This window comes from Chamaea fasciata, unplaced genomic scaffold (genome assembly GCF_029207755.1).
Source record: "Chamaea fasciata isolate MVZ Bird 193981 ecotype frontalis unplaced genomic scaffold, bChaFas1.0.hap1 SCAF_11, whole genome shotgun sequence".
Lineage (NCBI taxonomy): Eukaryota > Metazoa > Chordata > Aves > Passeriformes > Sylviidae > Chamaea > Chamaea fasciata.
The window spans coordinates 6,081,482-6,108,212 of NW_027094096.1; the positions used below are offsets into that span (position 1 = coordinate 6,081,482).

The following is a 26,731-nucleotide window of genomic DNA, read 5'->3' on the forward strand; positions in this document are numbered from 1 at the left end:
TTCCCTGTTGGCAAGATTCTCTGCTGCAAGGAGGAATCAGTAGAAACGCTGAGCTTCTCCAGTAAAGGCCAGATACTTCAAAAAGCATGGAAAACTCTAGGGAATGCTGACAAATTTCAACTGGCTTTTAAGACCAGAGTCCCCAGTCCTCTTTATAAAGATTTAGAGTACCTCTGGAAACTTTTGAAGTTTTGATGAGAAACCTCTGGAAAATGTTTCTCTGTACAACTCCTGTATTGCAGTTTTTTCAGCGTGTGTACTTAGTCTAAAACTGTTTTTGCTGTTACTAGTGCTTGAGAAAAGTGTTCGCCTGCTCCATCGCGGGCCAGCACACAGGTATTTTCACAGCGTGTCATCAGTATGCTCAGAGAAAAACAGCAAAGAGGTATAGCCTTGTTTCATAATGGAGTATTTTTACATTAAAGCTATTAAAGTCACCTTGTGACTGCATCCCAAGGTATGTTTATGGTACTCCTGTTACCCTGTGCAGTCTCTAGCATCTGCCCAACCTCTGCTTTCCTGGGGAGGGCGTCTTGCTTTGAGAGGTGTGAACCCGAGCTGTGATGTTTTTGCTATTTTTTTTTTTGGTGGTTTTACCATCCTCCTCTCGTTTAGTTCTGACTTCAGGGTGGTACTAACCCTAGTCAGTGTCCCCGTGCCTCAGGCTGTGTAATACAGTGGGGCTAATTAAAAAAGAGCAGATCGTATAGAACCTGTAGCACATCTTAGTGAAGTCCTGGGTTGTTTAGGGTGTTTTCTGTGAAAAACAAGTTCAAAACCAAACAAATCACTGCTGGCAACAAAAGCAATGACAAACTAAAGGGACCCACGCGCTTTCTTTGCCGCGAGGCTGAAGAGAAGGGGCGGGCTCGGGCTCGGGCTCGGGCTCGTTTCGGTTCGGGCTCGGACAAAGGCTCGTGCTGGGCTCGGGCTCTTTTCGGCTCAGGTTCGGCTCAGCTCGGGCTCGTTCGCACTCGCTCTGCGGCTCCTCCGGGCTCGGACTCGTCTCCTTTCGGCTCCGCTCGGGCTCGCGTTCGGCTCCGGCCGTCACTCTCCGCGGCCCGCGAAGGCCGCGCCCTGCCCCGCGCGTGCGCACAGCGGGCGCCGTCCCGCACGCGGGTGGCGCGCGGCGGCGCAGGCGCGGTGGGGCGGCAGCGGGGGTTCGGCGCCGGCCGGCTCGCTGGGCCCGCCCCGCTACCCCCGGCCCCCGCCCGCCGCGCGCCCGCCATGAGCCCGCGCCCGCCGGCCTGAGGCGCCGCCGGTGCCGGAGCGCTCCGCCAAGATGGCGTGTGTGCTGGAGGCGCCGCTCCGCATGAGCGTCCTCTCGGTGAGTGCCGCGGGCCGGGCCCCGCCTGACCTTGGCCCCCGCTGGGCCCCGCCGTCCGGCGGCGCCGGGAGCGGCCCTGGGGCTGCGCCGGGAGCGGGGGCGGTGCGGGCGGCGGGGCCGCGCTCCTTCCCTCTGCCCCCCGCGCCGCAACTTCTCCCGGCGCTGGTTTTGCCCCTACGAGGAGCCCGTTCCGTGTCTGCGGAGGCACCGGCGCTCTGGACGTGTCGTTCGGTGCTGACAGGGCTCGGGCTGGCCGGCCCCGGGCACCGCTGCTCGGCACGCGGAGGGCCCTGGCGCTGCCGGCGCTGCTCCTCTCGGGGCTGCGGGGCAGGGCGGGGGCTCCCAGGTGCGCTCGCAGCCAGCCCGGCATTGGGGCTGTGCCGGTGCCGGAACCGGGGCTCTCTCCTCGCGGCGTCCCGGCTCCTGCGGCAGGGAGGAGCCGCCGTGCTGCGGGAGCCTCTGACAGCCGCCCTCCCTTCCCCGGGGGACGGCCCAGGGCGCGCAGCGGTCCTGCTGCATCGCACGGGTGCCGCGAGTAGCGATGCAAAAGGTGCAGCTGGGTGCTGCCGCATCCGGAGGGTTGGCGCTTTTCCTTCTCTTCCCTGGAAATTTCATGTTGGTTAAGAGATCCGTGAAACTGATTATGTCGATAATTTTTTTTTTTGGGGGGGGGGGGACTGCCTGCATATGAATATCCTTCTACATATTGTAGATCTCATAGCTGATGGGGTGGAAGCCAGAGTATTTTAGAAACAGAAAGCTACAGGATCTTTGAAGTCTAAAAGAGTTTTACATGTAAATACGTAGGTGAGATAGGTAAAAGTCTATTGCTATTCTCAAAAATACTGCCTTTGGTTATACGGTGCAAGTGTATCTGTAGGATTTACGTGGCATAATTTAGTAGTGTTCCTGGAAACAAAGGAACTGCTGCCTCTAGATGATTCTTCTCTGTGTTGTGAGACCACAGGCAAGAAGCTGCTGGTGCCTCTTGACATCGGGGTGAGGAAGCAGGAGTAGATTCAGCCCCATAGCAGATACTTGCTAAAGCAAGGAAGAGTTTTCAATTCCCTTAGAGCTTCCCATAAGGAAAGAATGGGCAAAGCTTAATGAAAAGAGAGCTAGCAAAAAGAAAAAAAGGTGAGATAATGGAAGCACACCCTAGCAAGTGTTCGTGGGAACCTGGAGGGAAAATTCCCTTTCCCTTTCCCACCCTTGTGTTTTGGAATGCTTGCCATCTCCGACTTTGGATCTTCTCAAAAGGAATAACAAATCAGTGGTTCATAAGTGTGTAGCTTACAAGCATGGTCCTGTTGCCGAGAAGAGAATTTACTTTGTCTTACACAGCACTGTGAGAATGTTGTGGGGAGCACTGTGCTGCTGTCCCATTGAAGGTGTGTGGCACAGGCTCTGAGATGCAGGTGTGTTATGACAAAGTAAGTTACTGAAAAATGTCTTGTTACGAGCTTCCTTCTTTTGGAGAGCTTGCTTGTGGGTATGGTTCTTGAGCAACATTAACTGCTCTTTGCAACTTTTTCTTCCAGGAATTGATTTTTATTCTGTGTAGTAATTAAACATAATAAAACTGTGATTCAAGGCAGTGCTGGTAACTGCAGTTCGTAAATCGCTCTGTGTTAACTTGCTTTGACGCTTACCATGTTGTCATCTACATTAAGCACCTCATCTTCTCTAGATTACACTTGAACACAGGGCTATCTTTGCGTGATGTTGCCCAGCAATAACACACTACACATTTAGATATAATTCTGTGGGTTCCTTGCCTCTTGCCTGGGAGGTTTTGTAGACTTGCATAAGCCATTGTATGAATTGATATAAACTATTGCAATTGTTTGCTCTCTCTCTGCAGGAGGTCACAGCCAGTAGCCGCCACTATGTCGATAGATTGTTTGATCTCGATCCCCAAAAAGTCCTGCAAGGTGTCATGTAAGTCATTGAAACACTCTTGGGCTCTTGGTTGTGCATAGGCCAGGTGTACTTGATCCTGCTAGAGTGATAGGTCAAGGGCAAGAAACTCTTCCTATGTTTTTTTCGAGAAATGTAGTTGGCAAATCTTTATACAAATATGTCAGTATTGATATAGAGATAGTATTGATATAGACTCTCACTCTGTAGTGCATATGGTTTATAACACAGCCTCCCAGTTGCCAGAAATGAGGTTAAACATTCTGTGAGCACTGACATTTTTTTCAGATATATTTCTGCCTTTTGGCCATGTTTTGCTCCTCTTCCAGGTCTGTTGAGACTCTTTTTTTTCTTACTGCACTGCCAAGTCAGTGTACCTGCCTCTTTCCCCTGCTGCCATGTCTGCGTGTTGGCTTTGACTTTTTTAGTGCTTGGCTTCTGTCTCCCCGTGGGAACTGCAAGCTGCAAGAGAATGCTCCCACAGAACTTGGATAGAAACTATGTTTCAGTACTTCTGTTTCATGCCAGTGGTCAGGGCAGTGACTGAGAAAGTGAGTCAAGGAGCAGGAGGGAAACTGCTGCAAAGCCCTGGTTATTCCCTTGCTGTCCTTGGGCCCTGAGCTTTCCATTAGAATCACTTTTCCAGCAAAGTAGCAAATGAGACCTTGCCCAGGACTGACTTTGGTGGTGAAGCCAGACCTTTTTGGGCTTACCAGTGACTTGCTGGCTGTGGCTGTCCAGTAAAACACCAGGAGAAATCAGAGGAACAAGTGGATCAAAAAGCCAAGAGTGTTGGTTGTGCTGCTTAGTGTGACCAGAGGTGTTCCCCAGTAGCAGATGGAAACAGTTACTCCAAATGTCCAGGAGCAACATTCAGTGTCCCTTTAAAATATGTGAAGAGCCCAGTCTAGGTAAAACTGTCCTGGAAGTTTTCTTGGTTGGAATAGCCCCTTACCTGTGTAAGAACTTCTGATACCCTGCTGTAGCTTTGTACAGGCTCTTAACTTTGCTCTAGGGGAGCCTGGTTTTGCTTCCCCCCCTTGGCCTCCATAGTCCCCTTCTCATAAGGGTGGTGGGGTGGTCCTGGGGAAGGATGTGTCTCATCCAGTGTCCCAGTGGGGTGACTTAGCCCCTCTTTTCTCCCTGGCAGATGCTCTGAGCCATGGCTGGTGCTCCATCCCTGCTCTCCTTTCTTTTCAAAGGACTGGAGCCCACAACCCTTGGTAATCCCTTCCCTATCTTTTGATATGTTATTCATCTTTTTCTGTACAACTGATCTCTCAGAAACAGGAGTTTTAGGCAGTGTCTTTGTCGTGGGTAACATCTGGAATTCTTCATCTTGTCCGTGGGTGTCAGTGGATTCTATGCTGAGATCCTTTTCTTGTATTTAAAGATAAGAAAATACCAATTTATTTCACAGAATCTCTCACAGGGCAGATTTGGATGGTAAAACTGTATTTGTGATGCTCTGGCTGAAATTTTAATTGTGAGAGTATCCTTACTGACTCTGAGCCAGTCCTTTGCAGCAGAGGTGTTGTTTTTGAAATATTGGTGGGTGGATGTATGACAGTCCAATTTAGAAAAACTGATATAAAAGATAGAATATAAAAATGTATATAAAAGATGGAATTTAGAGTAGTGTATATATTAAAATTTTCTGTCAGTCCAGGATTCTTTTTGGGCAGACAAATACTGCTTTGTCCTTCTTTCTTTGATTTCAGGGTATATGCAGAGATATTGAAGTTAGAATGATCTAGTATTTGGGGTGGAGTAGGAAAGGATTAAAGTTTTTCCAGAAGTGCCTGTCAGAAGCTTTACCAGATATGCTGCATCCTTTGCAGAAGATCTTTGTTTCCTAAGATGTGCTGGTTTTTCCCTGCATCCTGGCTGGAAATACTGATGACCTAGATTTTTATTTTGATTGATGGAACTGTATGAATATCAAGGATCAGAAAATGGGCTGTTGTAAGAGGCTTTGTTTCTGCAGATTGTCTTCAGTTACAATAGTCCTGTTTTTCGTATGCTTGAATGAATAACTTGGGCTTGGGGCTTTTATTCATTGCATCCTTGTAATTTTAATGAAACCCAACTTCTGAATGAGCTTTGATAAAGGTAAAATGTACCTAAATGCTTCTTGAACTTGAAAATCATGCCAGTCCAGTTTTCATCTTGTAACTTGAGAAAGCTTTAATTACATATTCTGAAAGCATTTAAATGATTAAAATCTCTCTTTTTCCTTGCTTTCCCATGAATTTTCAGAGAGGTGGCGTTCAGAGTTTTCCTTGTCCAGACAATAAAGCTTTACCTCGTTAGGAGCTTTTTTGTTTTCCTTTTACTGGGAAAACAGAAACCATTTCTTTGTTGTCCAGTACTGCTGCATGTGGGTCTCTTGATCTTATTTCAAAATGCCAAGTTTCCTGCAGAACTTCTGTTCACGTATTTTCTGTCCTGCTCATCTGGGTATGGATAGTGGGTAGGATGGGGAAAAGTGTACCTGCCACTAAATCCTGAGTTTCTGTTCAGGATTTGAAAATTTGACATGACTACTGCCTTTTTTACTGTACCTGGTAGTGCACTGAAGTGTTCAAGGCCCATCTTAATACCCACATCTGTGTGGCAGTGTGTGTATTTACCTTCTACTTTTTGTCTCTGTAGGTGGGCATGGTTCATACAGCAGTTCCCTTCTGTAAACAGGAACTCTACCTGGTATCCATGCTTATGCTTGAGAGGTCTTTACAGGTTTTCTTTGTGTCCCCTTAGGTGTTCCTGTGACCCTTTCCTCTTGCTGTTGGAGAGCTCAGGTTTTCTCCAGTGTGCTCTGAGTGCATTCTGCAAGGTCAGCACTGGTGTCAGGTGTGCAGATCGTGTTGGCAGTGCATACATTGCCTCACACAGATACTGCAGTGCATTAGATGCTCTGGTCTTTTAAAGGTTCTCTTCAATGCTTTGCTGTTATTGGCAGAGGAGCAGAGCAGAAGTGGCTCCGTAAATTTCTGTGTTTTTATGAGGGCTTCATTTGTCCCAAGGTTGTTCTTGCAACATCATCTTCTGCTTTGCAGTATTTATTTATTTATTTATTTAAAATAATTTTTTGATTGTGATCCTTAGACTGTCATCATTTGCTTTTCACCTGCTATTAAGCTCAGGACTCCGTTGTGCAGATGCAAGACTGATACCTGTTTCTATCCTCTTTATTTATTTGCTGGTAGGGGGCTTCTTTGAGAGACATTTTATCATGCTTACATTTGAAGCCTGGTGCCTTCAAAGTGGCAATCTATCATTTTATGGAGAACTGTGTAATCCCACCTCAAGGCTGGGTTTGAAAGGAGTATCCTTTCTGACAAGCCTGGTTACTCAAGGTTCCAGCGGTTTCTCATCAGGCTATTCCTCAGCAGTCAGAGGGTGTCATCCTTAAAGACTTGTAAATTTCCACCTTTGTGCTTCACTGAGAATTCCTGTGCTGCTGCTGTTCCTGTCCTTTATGGCCAGCAGGAATAAGTAGACAAGTGTTTTCCACCCTTATGTGAGCATTTTATTTCTCAACACAATGAAAGAAACGTCCTATAGAAATGGTCATGGTCATCACACTGTGTGTTTTGCATCCAAACCCTTTTGTTTTTGTAGTTCAGGTCTGTAGTAAATGTTGCAGGCACAGTTTCATGACACATGGCTGTGTAACAGTGTGCTGTGCTCTCAGCTGTGGCTGTTGGAGAACACATATTCACACATGCCCACAGCAAAAACTCAGTGAAATATGAGAGGCAACTTTGTGAAGCGGGAAGAGAGGAAATTCCCATCTCAGTTCTAATGGAGCAACAGTTACCCCCCTTCAGACAGTTGTGAAGAGGCTGCTTCTGCTTATTGTTCTTCTTGCCTGTTAAACAAACTTTCTGTAACACTAAGTGATGAACAGCACTTGTTGCCACATTTTGCATCCCAAGCAGCTGCCTCAGATGTTCAGTCTCATTGGGCACTCCTGAACCTCAATTTTCGGCAGGAGCTGTTTTGGTTTTGTGCATTTCCCTTGGCCCTGTGGGAACAGAGCAGTCCTTAGAGGGTCGATCCTGTCATAGTCTGCCCCTGTATGTTTTGGTCAATTCTGTTGTCTCCTAGACAGCACACCGTAGTAAAGGCATATCCTGCATAAAACTTGGAGGTGTTACTGGCTAACAACAAGCGATGTAAGTTTTTGAAGCGTTGTTTTTGTGCAGAGTCATTCATGTGTTGAGGGAAGAGGCTCCTGTGTCCCTTGTTGGTGCTTTGTGAACGGCAGGATGGGCTCTTTGTGGCTTGGAGCTGGGAAGCAGCAGGATCTGACAGAAACTGGAGCAGGTTTAGGTGGTGCTGGGAGCACTGCTCCCCTTGTTGGTTTTTCCCTTTCGAGAGGTGAGCTGTGGAGGAAGGCTTTTCTCAGAGGGAGAGAAGGAACTGAAAGGCTTAAACATAAGAGAATTAAGTCGTGCTCTGTGAAGAGGGATTTTCAGTGCAGTGGTTTTTGTAGTCAGGTGGAAGGATGGTATAGACAGAGGGAAGAGAGGAAAATGCACTTCAATGCAAGTGTGTTCCTGTCACAGAGAAAAGGTACTTTCACTTTTGCATTTTTTTACAGTGCAGCAACAGGTGCATATGCAGAATAGCTTTTTTTGGCAAGTAAGTTGTTATGTATTGTAACTCCTGGTCTAATATTTAGAGGTGGGCTAAACTTCAGGTGTATCTATGATATTTGGCCAGCAATCTTCAGTCATACAGGTATGTTTAGTATTTCAAGCCTTGCAGTTACTGCTCTGAGCCTGTGAGAGAATGATGGTTATTGACTCTGTTTCACTGCTATTTTTGAGATGGCTGCGAAGCCACTTTTCTCCAAAACCTCTCTGTTGATACCATCCTAAGCATGATGATATTGTTCCTGTGATGGCTTGAGGCTCAGAGTCAGATGAGAGAGGAGGAACAGCCTCTGTGAGACTGGCTGATGGAGCTGAAGGGAATGGGGACATTGGTCACAGGAGTCCTGGGGTGGAACTCAGTAACAGACCTCAAGCTGAGCACAGCTGAACATTACATGGCCATTCAGTTTACTTTCCCCTTATTAATCTGTTACACAAAGGGACTGGCTGCCTGCAAGGGAGGGCACAGGCAGCTGGGGAGATAGTTTTGCCCTTTGGAGGTGTGGGGGGTGTTGTCAGGACTGAGCTCGGAGGGTGGACCTGAGGGATACGTGCCACAGAGCCAGCAGTGCTGCTGAGTTTGTGATTCTTCAGATTTGGCACTGGAGTTTTTGGTTCCAAGCTGCCAGTTTGCACTGATTGGAATCAGTATTTAAAAAAGTTCAATTTAGTAGCTTTCCAAAAGGAGCTCATTTTCCATTTGCAATATGGAACTTTTATGCCAATGCCCTGTAAAGGGTTGGTATTTCTAGTAACATGCAAAGGACAGAGCTCTGTTTACCAATTAATCTGTGTGAATCAGATGATTCAGCTGACTTTAGTACGTATTGCTGTGTTACTGGTGTTGAACGGATAATGTCACTTGTTGAGATGCTTTTCTTTGGGGATAATAGCAGGAAGGCTAGCTCATAGAATTACTTGCTAAAATATACTTCAAACAGGCATTATCTGAAATGCCCGGAAACTCCAGAATGAGAGAGTTTATGGGCATAGAGATATTAGGGGATTTCTGTTCTAATGAGAACTTAATGACACCCATTTCATAAAGGGAATTTAGGCTTGACTAGGCCAGTACATCATCTTAGCTCTGATAGCTGTTTGGAGATAAAACTCACGTTTTGCTTCATGACAGAAGGACTTTAGATTGTTACAATCTAATGGGTAGTAGCTATGTTAAATTAGTAGGATTTGGTGATGCTTTGGTGGTTGCTGGCCTTAGGTGCAGTGGGCAGTGTCAAACAATATTCCAAGCTCACATGTAAAACAGCCAAACATATGCTGCAAGGACATTTTAAGGTATTTTCCTGACCTGAATGAAACTGAAAACTTGGCCATGTGGATCACTTGTGGTGGGTGACATTCTGTAGATGAAGAGTGATGGGCTTCAAAGGGAAGAGTGGGTAAAAGTAACTTTAAATAAAGAGACAGTGAATGAAGAATAGTGCAGTAAAAATATAGTGTTACAGATACCTCTTGGTTTTATGAAATTTCATTGGATTTTTGCTTAAGCTATGGGATGCACTGCTAAATGCTGATGGCAGTCCTCCATACTGGGAAGTGAAATGTCCTTGGGGGGTGATAGAGACATTAAAAAAAAAAAGGTACCACAGTTACTTGTATTGGATATTTTGGGTCATTCATGTGAAGCTGCAGTGGGGGAGCTGCTCTTTTCATGTGGTTTGGCTGTTTCAGGACAGCTGTGAAAGAAGTGTTCTGCTGATCTGGCACCACAGAGCAGGGATTTTCTGAGCGAGGATTTGTCAGAGTTCTACTGAGCTGCAGCTGTTTTGACCACACCTCTGTTGGGGTAATTCTTTACTGTTAGGACCTAGTGTGGTTAAACAGCAGAGAGTGATGCTGAAATTGAAATGCTGATAATACAGAGCTCTCTCTAGCTATGGTTGGTGTGGTTTTGGTTTTTTAGTTGATACATGTTACATAATAGAAGTTAGCTAAACTCCCATCCGCCATAACTTCAAGCGCTTTAAATTTGGGTTACTTTGTTTTTAAGGCTGAGTGAGGCAAATTGTCTGTCCATTACTGATCTCATGCAACTTGTAGCAGGATATCCAGGCTCAGTGCAAAGGGTGAGGCAATGAAACGTGCTTGGGAGAGGTGGGAAAAGCAGCATCTCTCTTTTGTCAGTCCAGGTAGAGACTGGAAACGAACTTGAGTTGGAACTGCAGCCAAAGACATGGAGAGCTGACATTGTTTAGCTTGATTGGAAAGGCAGCACGTGAATTGAGTGATGTAAACTCCTGTGTGGAAATGAAGGTTTGGTGTGAGGGGTTTCTTCAGTCTGTCACACAGTGAGAGAAGCACTGGAAAACAGGATAAATTCAGGGTAGGAGTAAGCTATCAATATCTCTAAATACGGGTATGGGTCACTGAAACACTTCCCTTTCTGTTTGGTAGACTTTCTCTGTCAGGAATCTTATGACACGGTAAGTTGCCTCTCCAGAGTGGATACTTGAGATAAGAATTCAAGCATTTTCAATGGCATTGTGATATGGAGGAGTTGGATTAAACTGTCACTTTTAGCATTATGTGTGTTAAATTCTACTGTTCTGCAGTGCTGTAATTATAGCCAGGTGCTGTTTTGCTACAGCACTTTGATTTTATGCACTGAGACTACAGAATTAAGATTGAGAATAAACATGGGTTGAGTTTAAATGTTTTAGTGTTATTTGTTTAGTTTGCACTGTATGTTGATTGTGTCACAGTTTCTAAGGACATTTCCAGAGGAGTTGAGTAACACTGTCTTGATGTGCTGCTTTGTTCTTTCCTGTAAAATCATCTTTTTCATTGTATCATCTGATATTTTTAAATGGGATTAGAAATCTTGAAACTTTGCTTCCCAACTTGATGATTTACCTTAAAAATAAGGTGATTTAGGACTTCTGGGGTTTGCTTGAGTTGTAACATTTTATTCACTTGTTGGACCAGGAGTCATGTTAGTACAGACACTCTGCTTAGTAAAAGAGTAGAGTAGTGTCCATGTTAGAAATTAATTCTGTGACAATGGTGATGGACATATTTTAACGTGCAAAAAACTGGTCATTAATTCCTGACGTTGTTTTGCGTCTGTCTATAAAAATGGGAGAGTGGAGGAAAGGGAGGATGAGAAGAAAAAAGCTGTAGGAAGCATGATTGTCCAAACTTAGCTCCTCCACAGTGAGCTTCTGGCTGTAGTCCAGCCAGTGCAGGTGCCATTTGCTTATATGATCCTGAAACTTAGAAACTCTCCTGCAGTTAGGGCTGCTGGTTTTTGTCAGAGCTGTGTCCCTGTATTAGCTGCCAGTACCTCAGCTTTTTAGAAGGTTGCATTTTGAGTTTTTGAATCCTTTGAGGATGCTGCTTTGTGTCGCTCTATTGTTGGTGGCTTTGGGCAGCCCCTGGTAGATAAATCTCCAGCCCTGACGGTGCTTTGTTTTGGGAGCTTCCTCTGGCTGCGTAACTGGCTCGGAATCTCTTGGAACTATTTCATACTAAAAGTGAAAGCATTGGCTGGAGGTGCCCTGGGTGCTTTTCCTTCTGTGATTGTTTAGCTCATGTTGGATACCCTTCTCTCTCTAGGAACCCCTGAGTTATGGCTCCCCGCTGTTTTCAAAAGCAGTAAGATGAGGAAATGTCATGCAGGCTGTTTATTTCCTCTTCTTCTGTGGAGTTCCTGTGGCTGCTTCCTCAAGTCACTCTGGCTCATTTCAAGATCTTTTGTGTTCCTTTGGTGGAAGGTGACATAGGAAAGCTCCAGGGCTTCCTAACAGAATTTTGTAATTTGTTCTGTTTGTGCTTGATTTACTGTATTTAATAATGGAGGTAGAGCCAGGTTGTCACGTGGGTGTCCTTGTATCCATGCTGCTTTCTCAGGGTATCTTTGCAGGAGAGATGCAGGTATGGGGGTCACTGGGGATGCTGCGAAAGTTTATTCTTTCTCAGTTGGGACCTGAGCTCACTCTTCTGTTTCATTGGGGTTTTATTCTGTGGAAGGAGTCCCAAACTTAGAACTGACTTTCTGAAGATGTTGAACTTCGGTAACTTCTGCATAGGATGAAGGTCAGCGCCTCAGCTGCCTTCTGCAATAGTAATTTTCATTCACTACTAATTTTTCTCAGGATCTAGACATGTAGTAATATTGGTTTTTATTGGTTAGCAATCATTGAAACTGAAAGACCATCGTTTATTCACAGACTGTTATATTTAATATTATTTCCTGCTTATCTGAAGTGTCTATATCTGGTGCCTTAAAACAATTACACATTAAATACCAGAATAAAACCAGAGCTTCATACACAGTTGGCAGATTGGTTCCTCTTGTAACTCTTGTCAAGCTGTATTTAGATGGAAATTAGATTTTTTCTTTAGTTTAATGTACTCCTAAAATATTTTAAACACTCATGCTGTGTTCATATACTAGCATGCACTGCATTTTATTTATAATTAATTAATTGAACTGATTGCTTTTGGGTTGCAATGTTCCGAAACATTGTTAGAGCTGCCAAACATCACGCAGTATTTTTTTCTGCTTTTCCCAAGTTTGTGGGAAGAAAATCAGTCTTGCTGCTTTTGCAGTCTCTAGGTTGTTTCATAACTTAAAGCTGAGTGGTCACAGCGTTGAACTGATGAAACGCTATTTTTATTTCTTTAAGAAGCAATAAGAGATTGAAAAAGCTGGTTTAGCACTTCAGGAAGCAATATTCCCAAGCACTTAGCTAGGATCTCTGCAGTATTTTATTGTCGGCAGCCTGTGTTATTCTTTCTTGCTGTTTTTTTTTTTTTTTTTCATGTGAATGACTTTGTTGCACTATAGTACATGTCAGCATAATTATCAGATTTTAAATCTATGCATTAAATTGATTGCAATTCAGGTTATTTTGTTAAATGATTTTGAGTTTAGTTTGAATCTAAACTATAAGATTTAATATGCAGGATATTAAAAAACCCCAAACCAAAAACCCAGCCAACCTGGACTGCATCTTAAGGGCTCTGTTTTATGGAGTTTCAGGTTTGTCTTTTGCCTCTCCACAGAGCTGCTGTTCTGAGCTGAGAAACTCACTAGTGTTGAGGTGTTCTGCATGCAGGTGCCAGCTCTCAGTTTTTCTTGGGAGGCTGCTCCAGCTGGTGCTGGTTATGTCCTGGCAGCCAGCTCATAACCTGAGCTTGGAGCTGGGAATTGGAAAGGCTGGATCTCCTTCTGGATCACAGTCCTGTCACAGGTTAGGCCTGGAATCATCACAGATGTGTTCTTCTGAAGTTCTCATCTCCCTGCAACTGCATCGTTACTGCTGTTCCCTCTTCCTCATGCCAGGGCCTCCTTTGCACAGAGGAAATGGGAGCAGGGTGCCTGACGTTTGGAAATAAAGTGGGGGTTAGTTTTCCACTCTGAGGTTCCTTTGTTACCTCTTGTACAAGATAGTGATCTTTGCTGCTTTTTTTCCTTGGACGTATCTCATGATGTCTTGGATCTGAAATCAGTCAAGCTTGAACTTGTTGGTGCTAATGTTCTCAAATAAGGGAGTTGCCCTCAGTTTTTCCAAGGTTTATGATTCACCAAGGACCTGGTAGTCTAGGACAGCATATGGTAGTTCCTTACTTCTTAGGGAATTAGCTTCCTGATCAGGAAAATCTCTATAAAATATCATATGGAATTACATAATTATTTTTCATAGTACACAGAAAAAGTCTACTACTATGCAACCTTTGAATGTGGCATTTTAAGTGTGTTCTTGCCTTCCATATCCACGGCTTCCTGTATATTGAATAGAGTCACTTCTATAGGTGGCAGCTTGGAAGAGAGAAGGCGTGGCAGGGAACCTGGGAGTGCCATAATGCACACAGACATGGGGACCTTTGAGTCCTGTCTCTGACAGGTTTTGGTCATGTTACCAACCTGAAGGTATTGGACTTGCCTGCAAGTTGAAGTTGGTCAAGTGTACATGTGTTGGATCTGTCAGAAATCTCAAGCTTGTGCTATTTCTTACCTGACATAACTCTTCTGAGGAACTTTATGGACGTGGGATGGAGAAATGAATCTGAATCATTTACAGATCAGGACTGTGCCCTCACTAACCCTCTCCTCTTGAGTGTTATGGAACTTGGCCATGCTCCTCCCACTCGTGAAAGGGTCTCTAATTCTTAGACACAATACTTGTTACACGGTTATGAGGTTAACAAAGCATTCTGTTAGGGCTTGGGGCAGGAATCACAGAAGTTGGGTAGTGTTGTTTTCAGTTTTGTTTGCTGTTTTTTTTTAAACACAAAATATGGTGTAAAATCACCTGAGCAGAGCATTAAAACATCACCAAAATCTGTTCGTTAATTTTCAGAGTGCTTGGTTAGTGAATCCTTTTTAGCTCCCTGAGATGCCTTTGCAGATTGTGGATATGGTGCAGCTTTTCCAGTGACACTGGTGCTTCGGGGTAGCAGGGAGAGGCAGCCTCTTCAGAGGTCCTGGAGTGGCCTGAGCACTCTAGTACCTGAACTTGACACATCTGTTGGTGCAGTTTCCATTATTCCTCTGAGACATCTGACCATTGCTTCTGCCACTGTTTTGGACTGACTCTTGTATTTAACAAACTTCTAGAAACTGCCTTTATTGTGAAGGGTTCAGCATAGAAACCACTGAAATGACACTGAAACCACCTAGTGACAACTTCAGTTCCATTTGTAGAATTTTCAGGGGCTTCCAGCTTAGCCTGTCTCCTGAACTTGCTCTTTCTTCTCTGCTTCCTGCCTTGTAGTGTGAAGTTACCCAGCTTAGGGAGACACAACAGGAAGGTTGCAGCATTTCCCACTGATGCTAAGTGGAGCTGTGCTGGGCTGGCAGTTGCTGTTCAGTGATGGCTCCTTGGCAGGGGGTTCCTGACTCTGCTGGATTCAGGTGTGCACAGAACTGCAGCTGAGCTGCTTTTAGTGATGCTCCTGTGCTGGAGTTCCGAGATCACGGCTGGTCTTGGTGCTAGCTTGGAATTCCTGAAATACTCTTGTGTATGCAAGGAGAGAGCACATGGAGAAATTCAGGGAGAACAGGCAATTACCTTTTGCTAATCGAGCTTTACCAAGGTCCTGTTTGTGCCAGTAAGGCATTGCCTGCCTTGGCTTAGAAGTTTTTTACAGCTCTAATGGAGGGAGTTGTTAAACTTGGGGCACTCGGGACGGCTGCTTGGTGCAGTGAAATCTGCTTTTTCAGTGGACACCAAAGGGCTGTATAGTGTTCCTGCTGGCCAGGGCAGAACTTACAGGACAGGGCTGCTCTACATTGCTTAAAAATTGCAGATAGCAGCTGGGAGAGATATAGAGGCAAGAAAATGTGCTCACTTAAAGCAACCACTAACACTCCCAAATTGTTTGCATAAATTATACGCATAGTGATTAACTTATCAGTTTTGCTGCTAACACTATAGTCAATCTAGTTTTGGCTTTTTATTGATAAAGAATTACCTGAAGTTGATCTTTCTTTTTTTTCTCTGCTCTTAAATGCCCCAACAACTAGAAAGCTTCCTGGAAATGAATCATCTTGATTTTCTGAAACCAATTCTAAGTTGCGAGCTTGCTTTCAGATTCTCTGGATGTTCACGTGTGCTCAATGTGCTCATATGAAGAGAAAAAAGACCAGGTGGTGATAGTTTTTAGGATGCAGTAGCAATTTTCTGAACACGGTTGCAAACCACAGGTTTTCATAGGAATTTTTAGTGTGTGCAACCAGTGTCCACTTTCCAAAGTGCTTCCCATGTTCTGGTACCACAGTGTGAATGCCTGTAATGTGTGTAACCTTGCAGTGACTCTCAGGTGGGAAAATGCTCTGGTTTCCACTTTATTCCTGAGATTTTGATGTACAGATGTTTAGGTCTCCTGCTGAAATACATGAAAGGAAGTCTGGGGTGAAGAGGGGAGTAAAAGCCTGGTCTCTGGAGACTGGTGATAGTTCCTTGTTCCTTTTTCTTAGCTTGCCTTTTCCTGCACCCAGTAGACTATGCCGTTAATACTTTAAATTACCAATATTTGACTTCTCAACCAATAGTGGGGGTTCTAAAGTTGTTTTAGAAGTCTGGTGACTATATGGGCACAAAGAACCAGTATTTCTAGTTTTTCTCAGTAATAAGATTTCTTGCTGTATGGTGTGCATGTGAGATAGTTTGGGTTTTTGCTTACTTGCAGCATCTGGGGTGTAGTGGAATCCCAGAGCCCTGGGATATTTTCCTGTGGGCTGAGGAAACGTGCCCTGAAGCACTGCCCAGTCTGTAGTGCAGCATGGACATGTGGAAAACTGCTTGATAAGCCTCATGGAAATAGTAAATTCTATAGATAAGCCCTCAGTACCTCAGCATAATTTACCAGGGTTTGTTTTTCTTTCTGGATTTACAGAGATATGAAAAATGCTGTAATTGGAAACAACAAACAAAAAGCCAACTTGATTGTTTTGGGAGCAGTTCCAAGGTATGTCCTTTGCTACTCTCCTTTTCACTGATTCACAACAGGTCTGGAATGATGATCCTTCGATCACAGGCACTTTTTTGTTTTAACTTTGATTGTAGTTGACTGAATACTTTCTTCAACGTAACTGAGAGAGACTTGAAATATCTGTTAAACTCATGTATTACAGAACAGGCTGTTGAGTAATGCTTTTCATTTAGAATTTCATAGAATTCTCTAAAGTAGTCTTGGTGTTTTTATTGAACTTTATCAGCTCAGGAATAAAATCTATTATTTTGACATTGATATTAATGATGGATGAAAGTGGTTGTATCTTAATCCTGTTCTTCAGCCAATTGCCTGGTGAGTTCATAACTGAAAATGTGTAAGGTTGTGTTAAAGATTTAATTTAAAATATTGGAAAACATCTGCGATAATTTGCTTGTCTGCTCCACTTGCTTCAGAGGATTAAAACCCATTGATCATACTTACTGTACCTTGCTGCTTCAGCTGATGTTAACATTTTCTGGACCCTGATTCCACTAGTACAAATTGAACAGGTAACTTTAGCTGCTAGACTGCTCACTACAGCTTTCATTTCATCCCTCTTCTCCTCCAGCTTTCTCTCAGCCTCAGTTTGCAGCAATGGAGAATGAAAACCTTGAGCACTGCAGTCCTTGTGCTGTCAGTGTGGCACCCACCTGTATCTTTTTGCTTAAATGGCAACCAGGTCCCAAACTATTCTGCCTGAGAGCTGCTGCTGCCTTGTCCAAAATGCTTTTTATCTGCAGAGAGTATCTTCTCACTGACAGACTGAGTTTGTGCCAAGGCTGGCCCTTGAAATTCTCTAGAGATTAGCAGTGGGGCCACCCCCTGTACAAAACCTGCTGGATTATCTTCCCTTTCGACCAGATACAAACAGGTGAAGAGAAAACTTGACAGGAGTTGAAAAGATGAAAATGGGCATTTGTTGAAGATGATGAGAAATTTAAGGAGTTTCTCTCAGCACCAGGCCTTAAGGGGCTTTTGCAAGTCCTGCTGATTCTTGTGGTTCTCATTTTAAAAGCTACAAAAGATCTTCACCTTCCAAGTCTAGAATCTGCCTGTTCTTATGTTTTGTTGGACTTCTGTTCCCTCAATTTTCCAGCTTGTTCTGTGCCCAGTGAGGAAAATTCAAAAGTGCTTTTTTGTTCATTGTTGTTAATGCCTTCTGGCTGCCCCGGTAAATTATACAGTTCATCTACAACTGCAGAGAAATGACTGGCCCTGGGAAATGTCAAAAGGTGAACTATCACACTTGTCCTCTCTTCAGGACAAGTTATTCTCAAATGACTGGAAGTCTCTTCAGAGATCTTCAGACAAGGCTCTTCAGCCTGGAGGACTAGCTGAAATACGTTATTGTGACCAAAGATGATCCTCCCTGGCTATAACCTGACGTCATTTGCCCCCAAGCGCCTTTCTGAAGGCTTTACAATTTCCTCAAGGTGTTGCAGACAGACTTCACTGGATTATAGACTGTTTGGATTAGAGATCTCCTTTGCTGTTCTCAGTCAGTGAGGTGGGAATCCATTCGCTCTTTTGATGTGCCTTCTAATCAGTGAAGCTGATGGAGCACAGGGGCCTGTGGAATTTCAATGTGCAAGCCAGGCTTCTCCCTCAGTGAGGAGAGGAATATCCAACCTAGCATCCTTTGGTTTAAGTCTGTAAGAACAGTTTACTTTTCACAGAGTTCAGTTGCAGGTTCCCATTGGAAGTTGATTCTCTTCTCTGATGGGAATTGTTAGAATTCTGCTGCTGCTTTGTCCTGTGGTTCAGCTTGTTGTTTACTCATTTCTTGCTTCTCTCTCCTTCCCCAAGTATTTCTCCATTAAGCTTTCAGAAAATACTCCTTAGACCCAAGGAACCCCTTCAGGCCTGTCACTCAGTGGAAAAGAAAACAGTGTGTTAAATATTAGAACAGACTCATACGGGGTTTGGAAACAAGTCTAGGAAGTATCTTTTGTTTGAAATCGGGCCAAATACTACAGGAATATATGAAATAGCCCAATTATTTTAAAATATTGCAAAGAAATGCAAAGTCCTTTGAAGATCTCCCTACAAAGGAAGCAATTTCTTGGAAGAATGATGGATTCCTGTCATTTCTGGGCCAGTGGCCTCCTGAGTCTGTGAGCTGGCTGTTCAGTGGTGTCATCTTTGGAAAGGGACGTGTATCAATATCTTAAATTAATTCTTTTGGGGCCCTTTAAAGGTCACTCTGACCTGTGGTCACCTCTGGACTGCTTGTTCTGAAGAGGGTGCTAGGAAAAACAGAGTTGATGAAAGAAAGCTTGCAGAATTACCATGTCTGGAATTTAAAACTAGGAGGTGTTAAAACTGTACAAATGTGTGCACAGACTTGGCCCTGGATGTTCAGAATGGAAATAGCCAGCTTGTGTGTGTATTTTGTTTCCTAAGAAGTGATTTGCTGTATCTCTTCCTAGAATCATAGAATTTCCATTCTCATGGAATGCTGGCCTTGGGCCCCTGTCAGGGCTGCAGAGATGTTACTTTTTGAACTTTTTGCTTTTTAGTAGTAGTCCTAGAAAACAGAATTTTTAACATTTAGAGGGAAAAGTTATTTTGAGGCCAAGTTCTTTCAGTGACAGACCAACTTAAAGCTAAGACAACAGCACTGGCAAAAATAGTTTCCTACTTGTACTGTCCTTCAGCTTTTTTTTTCCTTCTACCCCACATTAGTGCTAGCAGAGACCAAGAAGTCCACAGTAATTGTTGGTGTGCCCCTTTATGCAGCAGTTTTATAAGAGCAAATCCTGCAGCTTTTGTGTCTGTCACCACGTCAGACACCTCTTTGGAGTCCAAGTTCAATATTGAATGCTTTCTGTTAGTTCCTCTTACAGCCTAAGTCTCAGGGAAATGTTTGAATCATCAGTTCACATGTAAATTGTTCTTTTCTACGTCATCTTGACAGGGCTTCTGAACTAACTAAGTGCTGTTCATCTAGAAGCAGTCTGTAGTGCTGCTGGCTCCAAATCCTCTGAACTGTAAATGGCTCACAGAGGTGGAATTGGAAAAGAAAACCCTTCAGTGAAATGAGCACAAGGAAGTTGCTGATAAGTCAGCATTGCAGGTCTGTGGAGCAGATTTTGGTACCCAGAGGGATGCAGCGTTGCTGGTTTGCCATCCAGGCACCAGCAATCCTGGGCTCGTTTCCTTCTTTCTTCCATGTGGGGGATGGCAGAGCATGGGAAAGGCAATGTTAAAGTCCGGTGAGCAGAGCACAGCTCTGCCTTCCTGTTTGTTGTAGTTACCTGTTGAAGCTCTGATCTGTGTGATTTTGACAAAAAAACCTTACCTAAATCAAGTTATTGCTGATCTAATTATTGCTGAATATTCAGTATTTTAAGTCTAATCGACTTCATTAAGAGCTTCAGTTACTCCTTTGCTCCAAAATTAATACAGTTTTAAAGTCAAATCTTAATCCCAACCACCCAGGGCCTTTAAAAAAAACACTAAATCGCTAAAAATGATTTTCTAACTTCCAGCTGATTGTTCCCCTATCACATAAAGTCAAATATTTGGTGTCATAAGGTGGTAGAGCACTTCTTCCCAAAGCTTTCTGTAGGTAGGTGCACCTCAAAGGATTTTTTGTAGTTAATTTTAACCTTTCCCTGTCATTTATTGGTGTTTAACTGTTGGGTTTTTAAACTTGTAAAATTTCTTTCGAGTACATATTAAAGGCCACGTAGAGCAGCTGAAGGACTCTTCTCCATTCCATCACTTAAATTTTGAGTTCTGCACAGCAGACTGTTAGGTTGCCTATGGAAGTGAAAACTAGCAAGAGTTTATTGGGATTTTAAATTCTTTCTAGGGCTATAAACACACCAACATGAAATTCTATGTTTGAATTTATTGTTAAGCATAATCAAATTCCTTCAGGCAGTGTTCTTTGAGAGTTTGCCAAAAGAATAAAAGATTGGTGCTTTTGATAACTGTGTAACCTGGTAAAAAAGATGAGAATGGGAATCCTGGCAGTGCAGGTAAAGGTGCAGGTGAAAAGCCAAGTTGGTGTAACAGAGCTTTTACAGAACCACCCTCTGTGCTTCTGACCATGTTCTACCTCCACTTCTTTTGTTGTGTTTGCACAGAGACCTGCCTCAGCTCAATAATCAGACAAAACGAACTCACAAAAAGCAGGTCCTGTTCTGTGGAGTTAAAAACAAGACAGATGAGCAGAGAATGGGGAGAGCAGGACTTGCCCTACAGCAGTGGAGAAATGTGCCTTGAAATGCTGAGGGGCTGCTGAGGTGACAGTGCCATGGATCTCCATCAATGGGAGCTGGAAAATCAACCAGGACAGCCACTTCAAATGATTCCTTGTTTGATCCTGCCTTGGAGCGAGGCCTGAGGATCTGTCAGAGCTCCTCATGCCTTCAGTGCTCCTCTGGGCCCACCTGATTGCCCTGGTGCCTGCAGGAGCTGAGGCCTGTGTTAGTAAAAGTGCTGTTATCAGGTCTGCACATCTTCTGCAGCCTTCATCATCCTGGAATGTTCCCAGCTTGCTTCCAGGAACTCCATGCACTTGGACACAGTATTGTGAGGTCTGTCATGCACATTAGGGAGTGTTTAGTCCAAACTTCTTGAATGTCCTTAAGAGGTCAGGATGCAATTGTTTCCTGATGCCTTGTTCTGTTCTTTGTGCAGTTTGCGCTGGGATTTTCTGTCATGCTCTCCAGGGTAGGGATCTGTGCACAGGTGCTGTGGTTTGCTGTCTTAGGGGAAGGAGCTTCACCTGCCATGCTGGTGTTTTCCAAGGCTTGCCTTGCTCTAGGGTGTGGTGAAAGAGGTGGGGAGCAGAGGCTCTCCTGTGGTTGTCCTTTGCTTTTAATCAAATCAAGTCAGGAGTCAGGACCTGATTGCATAATTAGGTATCTCCTAATGAGGAATAACTCTCTCCACAAGGATGATGTAAATAACTGGAACAAGGTATTCTTCTAACCCAGCTGTGGAGCACAGGTGAGTCAAGGCAAATTTGCAATTTGCAGGCAGCAGAATTGTGTGAGAGCTGTTGTTTCGAAGCTATACAACCCCATATCTCTGAAGTGCCTGTTCTGATAGCAAAAAGAAAGTTCTTAATACAGGATGTACTTCCAATGCCACCTTTTCTATTGTGTACTTTTATTAGAATTTTAAGTTTCAAGTTTAAAAATAATCATGTAGAAGGTAGCTTTATGATACCTTGTGTTACTTGTTCTTAAGGAGCTGGGAGAGTCAAATCTGTACAAAATGACTCAAAAATGTATTCTTGACATCCTCTTTCATGTGTTGATGCAGGACATTGGTTGGTGATATCAAACTCAGTGAGACTGCAGTGTAATCTTTTTGTGTACAATGGAGAATTTCAAACTGCCGGTGAATGGGACGTAAAAACAGCTTGAATTTTGGTATAAGGTCACTTGGTGTCCTCAGACAAAAACCTTTTAGAATTGATTTGTCTAAATAAACAGTAGTTGTTCAGATGGTGGTCATAAGCTGGCTGATAATCTAATTCAGACAGGAATTTCTGGAAGACTTAGAATAAAGTTTGAATGTGTTTTATCGAAGTCAATGGAATGAACAGTCCAATGGCGAACATAGGAATAAGATGTCAGTCTTGAGTAAAGTGATAAGATGGTTGAAGCAAGACTAGGTGAAGATGCTGCTTTATGTAATGCCTATTAACACACTTTTTGTGAAGCAAAAGGCTTTTATCATCTGAAAAATAGTCTTAAACTGAACCAGTGTAATTCACTGTGTAAGTTAAAAAGCTCTGAGTGCTGTTGCTGTAAATTTACCTCTGATTTTGAGGGCTGTGTGTTCATCCCACCTATCCTGGTACAAATGGCTGGAAAGAAAGGATGTATTAATGTTTTGGTGAGTGGGTCATGGAACGGTCTTAGGGGGAAACATTGGAATAAATTCAGCTCAGCCTGGAGATCTGACAGTGGTGATGCACTGGGATGGAGGGGTTTGATCTAGTAACCAAGAGGGGCCCTGCTGCAGCCTCTTGAAGGCAGTAACCTTCAAGCCACTCTAGAAGGGGGTGTGAACACCTCGAGGGAGCTGGGAGCAGGGTAGGAACCAGGACAGGAATCCATGGAGTGCTGGGGGAAGTATTCCTGCTGTAAACAGGGCACCATGGGGAGCAGCTGGGGTTGTTTTCAAATGAAACATCATTAAAGAGGAAGGTGAAGGAAAATTTGATTGTAGTCATGAAAAATGTGGAGTTTCAAATCCAGACCTCTTGCAGCTCTGTAGATATTGAAGCTATCCAAAGCTGGATTTAGTTACATGAACAAGATCAGACTGGATGCAGGTTGTGTGATGTGTATAGAGCAGCTCATGGAATATTAATGTTAGTGAGGATGTCTAAGCATTAGGATAAATTACTAGAGCTGCAAGCTGAGACCTCGTTCTATTCCTTAGGGAGAAGCTTTCTGTGCAGCCAACTTCCCTGCTTATACACTGCATACTGCTGAGCTTGGCTCTTTTAAAAAACTGTTTGCACCGTGTGAAATATTTCAGAAGTTATCTTTGTTTTGTAAGGCTTTTTAGTGAGTAGAGTTAGCCCAGATCCCTTGGATCCTGGTTCTGGAGATTTGGAATTACTATTGCTTCCAGAAGGGAAACTGGCATCTCACTTCAAGATAAATTTCTGTGACTTACAGTCATAAAAATCATTCACTTTTGAGTCTTCATGTGTAAGAATCTACAGCTTTAGATTTAAATTAAATTTGTCACTTTAGATATTATTGTAGAGAAATTATTCTGAATGCTTTTAAAATTATATTTAGTTCTGTCTTTTGGAAGTTCTGTGGAAAGTGATTGCTTCCTGTTATGTCTGAAAAGTTGTGCTTTTTAGCACTAAAAAGAACAGATTTGAAAAAAAGTTTGTTGTCCTGCCTGTTTTGAGCTATTCCCAATACGTTAATTCCGTTCACAATTTGGGGTTGACTCTCACTGGGACTTCCAGCTCATTCAGAGGTCACCTCTATGCATGCAGTGACTTTTTATTCCATGTTCTGTGGCCTGCAGGGTAACTCACCTCAGCAGTGCCTTCATCTGTATGTTCACCTCAGGGGTTTTCCAGGGTACAGCTTTTGGGCCTTCTTGCAATGGACTGGAATACAAGCATCTTCCAAGGTAGAATAAGATACAATAAGAATTATGATAATTTCACAGATAATGTATTCATCCCCTTTGCAAGGGGACTGGTAATAAACGTTCAGATAATCATGACTCAATTAAAGCTCTTATTTATTAACATACTTCAGTGAAAGATGTCTTGAGCTTCCCAGCACTCAAACTGGTATCCTGAGCTCTTTCTCCAAGTGCCTGCCCTATGGGGTTTGAGGAAGTGCTGAGTTTCATCTCCTCACCAGGTGTTTCAGGAACCTGAGAGATTTTTGTGACAACTTGTAAATGGGATGGAGTGTGAAAAAGGACATTTCTGTTCTTTTTAGCTGTAAGGTTGGTGCTCAGACTGTATTGGGGAGGTCTAAATCATGCACATCTGTGTTATGGTGTGGAACTCTGGTGCATCGCACCCATCTCAGTCATCATCAGGGAAATCTGAGTTGAGTGTCTTCCTTGCTAAGCCAGTGTAGTTTCCTTTTGGTCAGCAGCTGCTTCCCTTGGAAGCTTTCTACTTTAAAATAATCCATGGTTTTCCCAGGTGTACATCATGCCTCCAGCTGACCTTATTTCTGTTTGTTGGCATGATTGTACGTGGTGTCCGTTAAAGTGTCTCTCTGGATGGGTTTGCTGTGCTTTCTCATTTGGGTATGATTTCCTGGATATCATCCCTGACATCTGAGAAAAAAAGCCTTAATCACTTAATTGCTCTTAGAAGGGCAGGGACAAATGGCAGAAGTTGTATTTTATAGAAACATAAGTGGAAAATAACTGAAGAAGCCATATAGAAGTTTGAAAAAAATGCAAATACTGCATTTTAAAAGCTTTGGACATGCTCCTGAAGATGTTGTGAGATCTTTCCATCAGCTCTGTTTCATTTCCTGTTTGTTGTAATGAGCTTTACAGGAGGACCACAGGCTGAAGACAAGACTGTAAGCAAGAACATTAGCACCTTTTTGCTGTTTAGAGGAACTTTTCTGTGTATCTGTGCTTTTGTTTTCCTCTAAAGCACACTAAAGTGTGTTGTGATGGTTCTAGCAGAGCCTCGTTCCAGAATTTCTGCTGGGTGGGAATCCAAAGGCTGGCTGATAAGAGATAAGGCTGCAGATCAGGGATCCAGGTTATGCAGGGACACCGTGTTCTTAGAACATGTGAACTATGAACAAGTACCTTAATCGTATTTTTAAGTTTCCAAAATCCAAATTATAATCTTCCCTACTGTCCTCTGCATATAAATGCCTTTTTCCTACCTTTTTATCCTGATGATATTAATGTAAAGGAGGAATGCATTACATCTTTGCTGAATTTGGCTAGGCTAGAGCCTGCGAACAACAAACCAGTCCAGGATGTTCCCATGGACAATAGAAGGGTGTGGATCTTTGTCTTTAATGCTTGACAGTACTTTATTAATTAACAATTTTATCTTTAGTGACCATATGGATTCTCCTCACTTGAAACTTTTTGTAATTTTATAGTTTGTAATGGAACTACTTAATTTTCTATGTTACTTGGTGTCAGTTCTGTCTTTTAAAGGCAGAAATAGAAAATGTTACAATATGCATGTCTAGCTCTGTGGAACACCTGATCTGAACCTCAGACTTATTTTAAAGATGTAGAAAAGGATATTATCAGTATTTCAGAAACTTATTGTATGTAAAATGGAAACCTAATTTTGATCTTCACTAATTATAAAGTTTAGGTAAGGCTTTCTATTTTGAGCATGTTAGACTTTAGATTGTAGTCAGCATGTTTAATTTTTGCTCTTTAGGGGAGGCAGAGCTGTAACATTTATTCCACAAGTGGAGTGTTAATGGGAAAGAAAATAGCAATTACTTTCCTTGGAAGAGAAAAGCCTTCAGAATTTCATGTGCTTTTGAATTTTTTAAAAATCCTTTTGGGGAAAAAAGTCTTTTTAGGACATGGTATTGAGGGGCTGGAGAGGAATGAGGGATTGGAGCTGAGTATATTGCTGGAGCAGCTGAGGGAGCTGGGAAAGGGGCTCAGCCTGGAGAAGAGGAGGCTCAGGGGGAACCTTCTGGCTCTGCACAGCTCCCTGACAGGAGGGGACAGCCAGGGGGTTTGGGCTCTGCTCCCAGGGAACAGGGACAGGAGGAGAGGGAATGGCCTCAAGCTGTGCCTGGAAGGTTCTGTTTGGTTATTGGGAAAATTCCTCCGGCAAAGGCTTGCCCAGGCCTGGCACAGCTGCCCAGGGCACTGGTGGTGGAGTCCCCATCCCTGCAGGGGTTTAAAACCTTTGTGGATGTGGTGGTTGGGGACATGGGTCAGTGGTGACCTTGGCAGTTCTGGGCTAACGGCTGGACTCAATGATCTGAGAGGACTTTCCAGCTTTAATGATGCTGTGATTCTGTGACTGAACATTTCTGCAGACAAGGAGCAGGTTATTTGTTAAAGGCCTTGATAATCAGAGAAGGCCATTGGTGTGGTCTGTACAGGGAAAACAGACTCACAGAAAGTCTTCAGGACTTTCTAGTGAAAACAGAAGGAAATATTCCTGCATTTCTGAATTTCTAAATTGACATCTAGGTTACTGAAAGCTGTTTTTAAAAAAGGTTATTGCTACCGACATCTTTTTAATTAGTAATTTGATCAATATTTACCAACACATACAGCAGAGGAGTCAGCCAGAGTTAGAACAGTAGATGAGATTGTGCTTTCCACATAGGAGTTCAATATCCTCATCTTTTCCGGGGTGAATTTTAGCCAGGATCTCTCAGTCTATTTGTACATGACCACAGAAGCTTTTGTTTTCTGTCCTTACCTGATCTAGAGGGCAGCCAAAAAAAAAATCATCTGTCTATAAAGAAGTAGTAGTAGTGCAAGGTTACCTGATTGCACAGGACTGAGGGAGTGCTATTTTTCCTTAGTGATGATTTTGCATACCTCTGATGATGTATTTTGCTTCTGGATACTGTGGAAAAAATCCAAATTGAGTGGGACCCACACTACACAGTTGGCAAGGTGTGCTTTAGGCTTGATCCTATTTAGTCCCAATACAGCTGCCTTTCTGCTCGTGCAACTTTCCTGGGCTTTGTGTATGTGATCATTTCTCACTGCTCCAAACTCAGATTGCTTTCAGCCCTCCCCATATTTGTTCTGGGTGATGGAGTAACTGTAGTTGTGGCCCAGAAGAAATCACTGCCAAGATAACCATCCCCGCAGTGGTAATCAGATGTTAAGGTTCCCTTTCCCATCAGCCTCAAACTGCAAACTCATTTCC

The 26,731-nt window shown here is 43.4% G+C and overlaps 1 protein-coding gene across 3 annotated transcripts in view; it reads left to right on the forward strand.

The window, feature by feature from the left end:
* Positions 1-1,154: 1,154 nt before the first annotated feature.
* ARMC8 (armadillo repeat containing 8) overlaps positions 1,155-26,731 on the forward strand; it is a 62,487-nt gene continuing 36,910 nt past the window's right edge. Inside the window, exons 1-3 of one of the 3 annotated variants that reach the window (XM_066194149.1) lie at positions 1,155-1,327; positions 3,192-3,268; positions 16,276-16,347. In XM_066194149.1, coding sequence (XP_066050246.1) covers positions 1,283-1,327; positions 3,192-3,268; positions 16,276-16,347 — 194 coding nt within the window. In that variant the 5' untranslated portion in view covers positions 1,155-1,282. The remainder of the gene's footprint in view (positions 1,328-3,191; positions 3,269-16,275; positions 16,348-26,731) is intronic. The other 2 variants (XM_066194150.1, XM_066194151.1) reach the window with 2 other exon arrangements.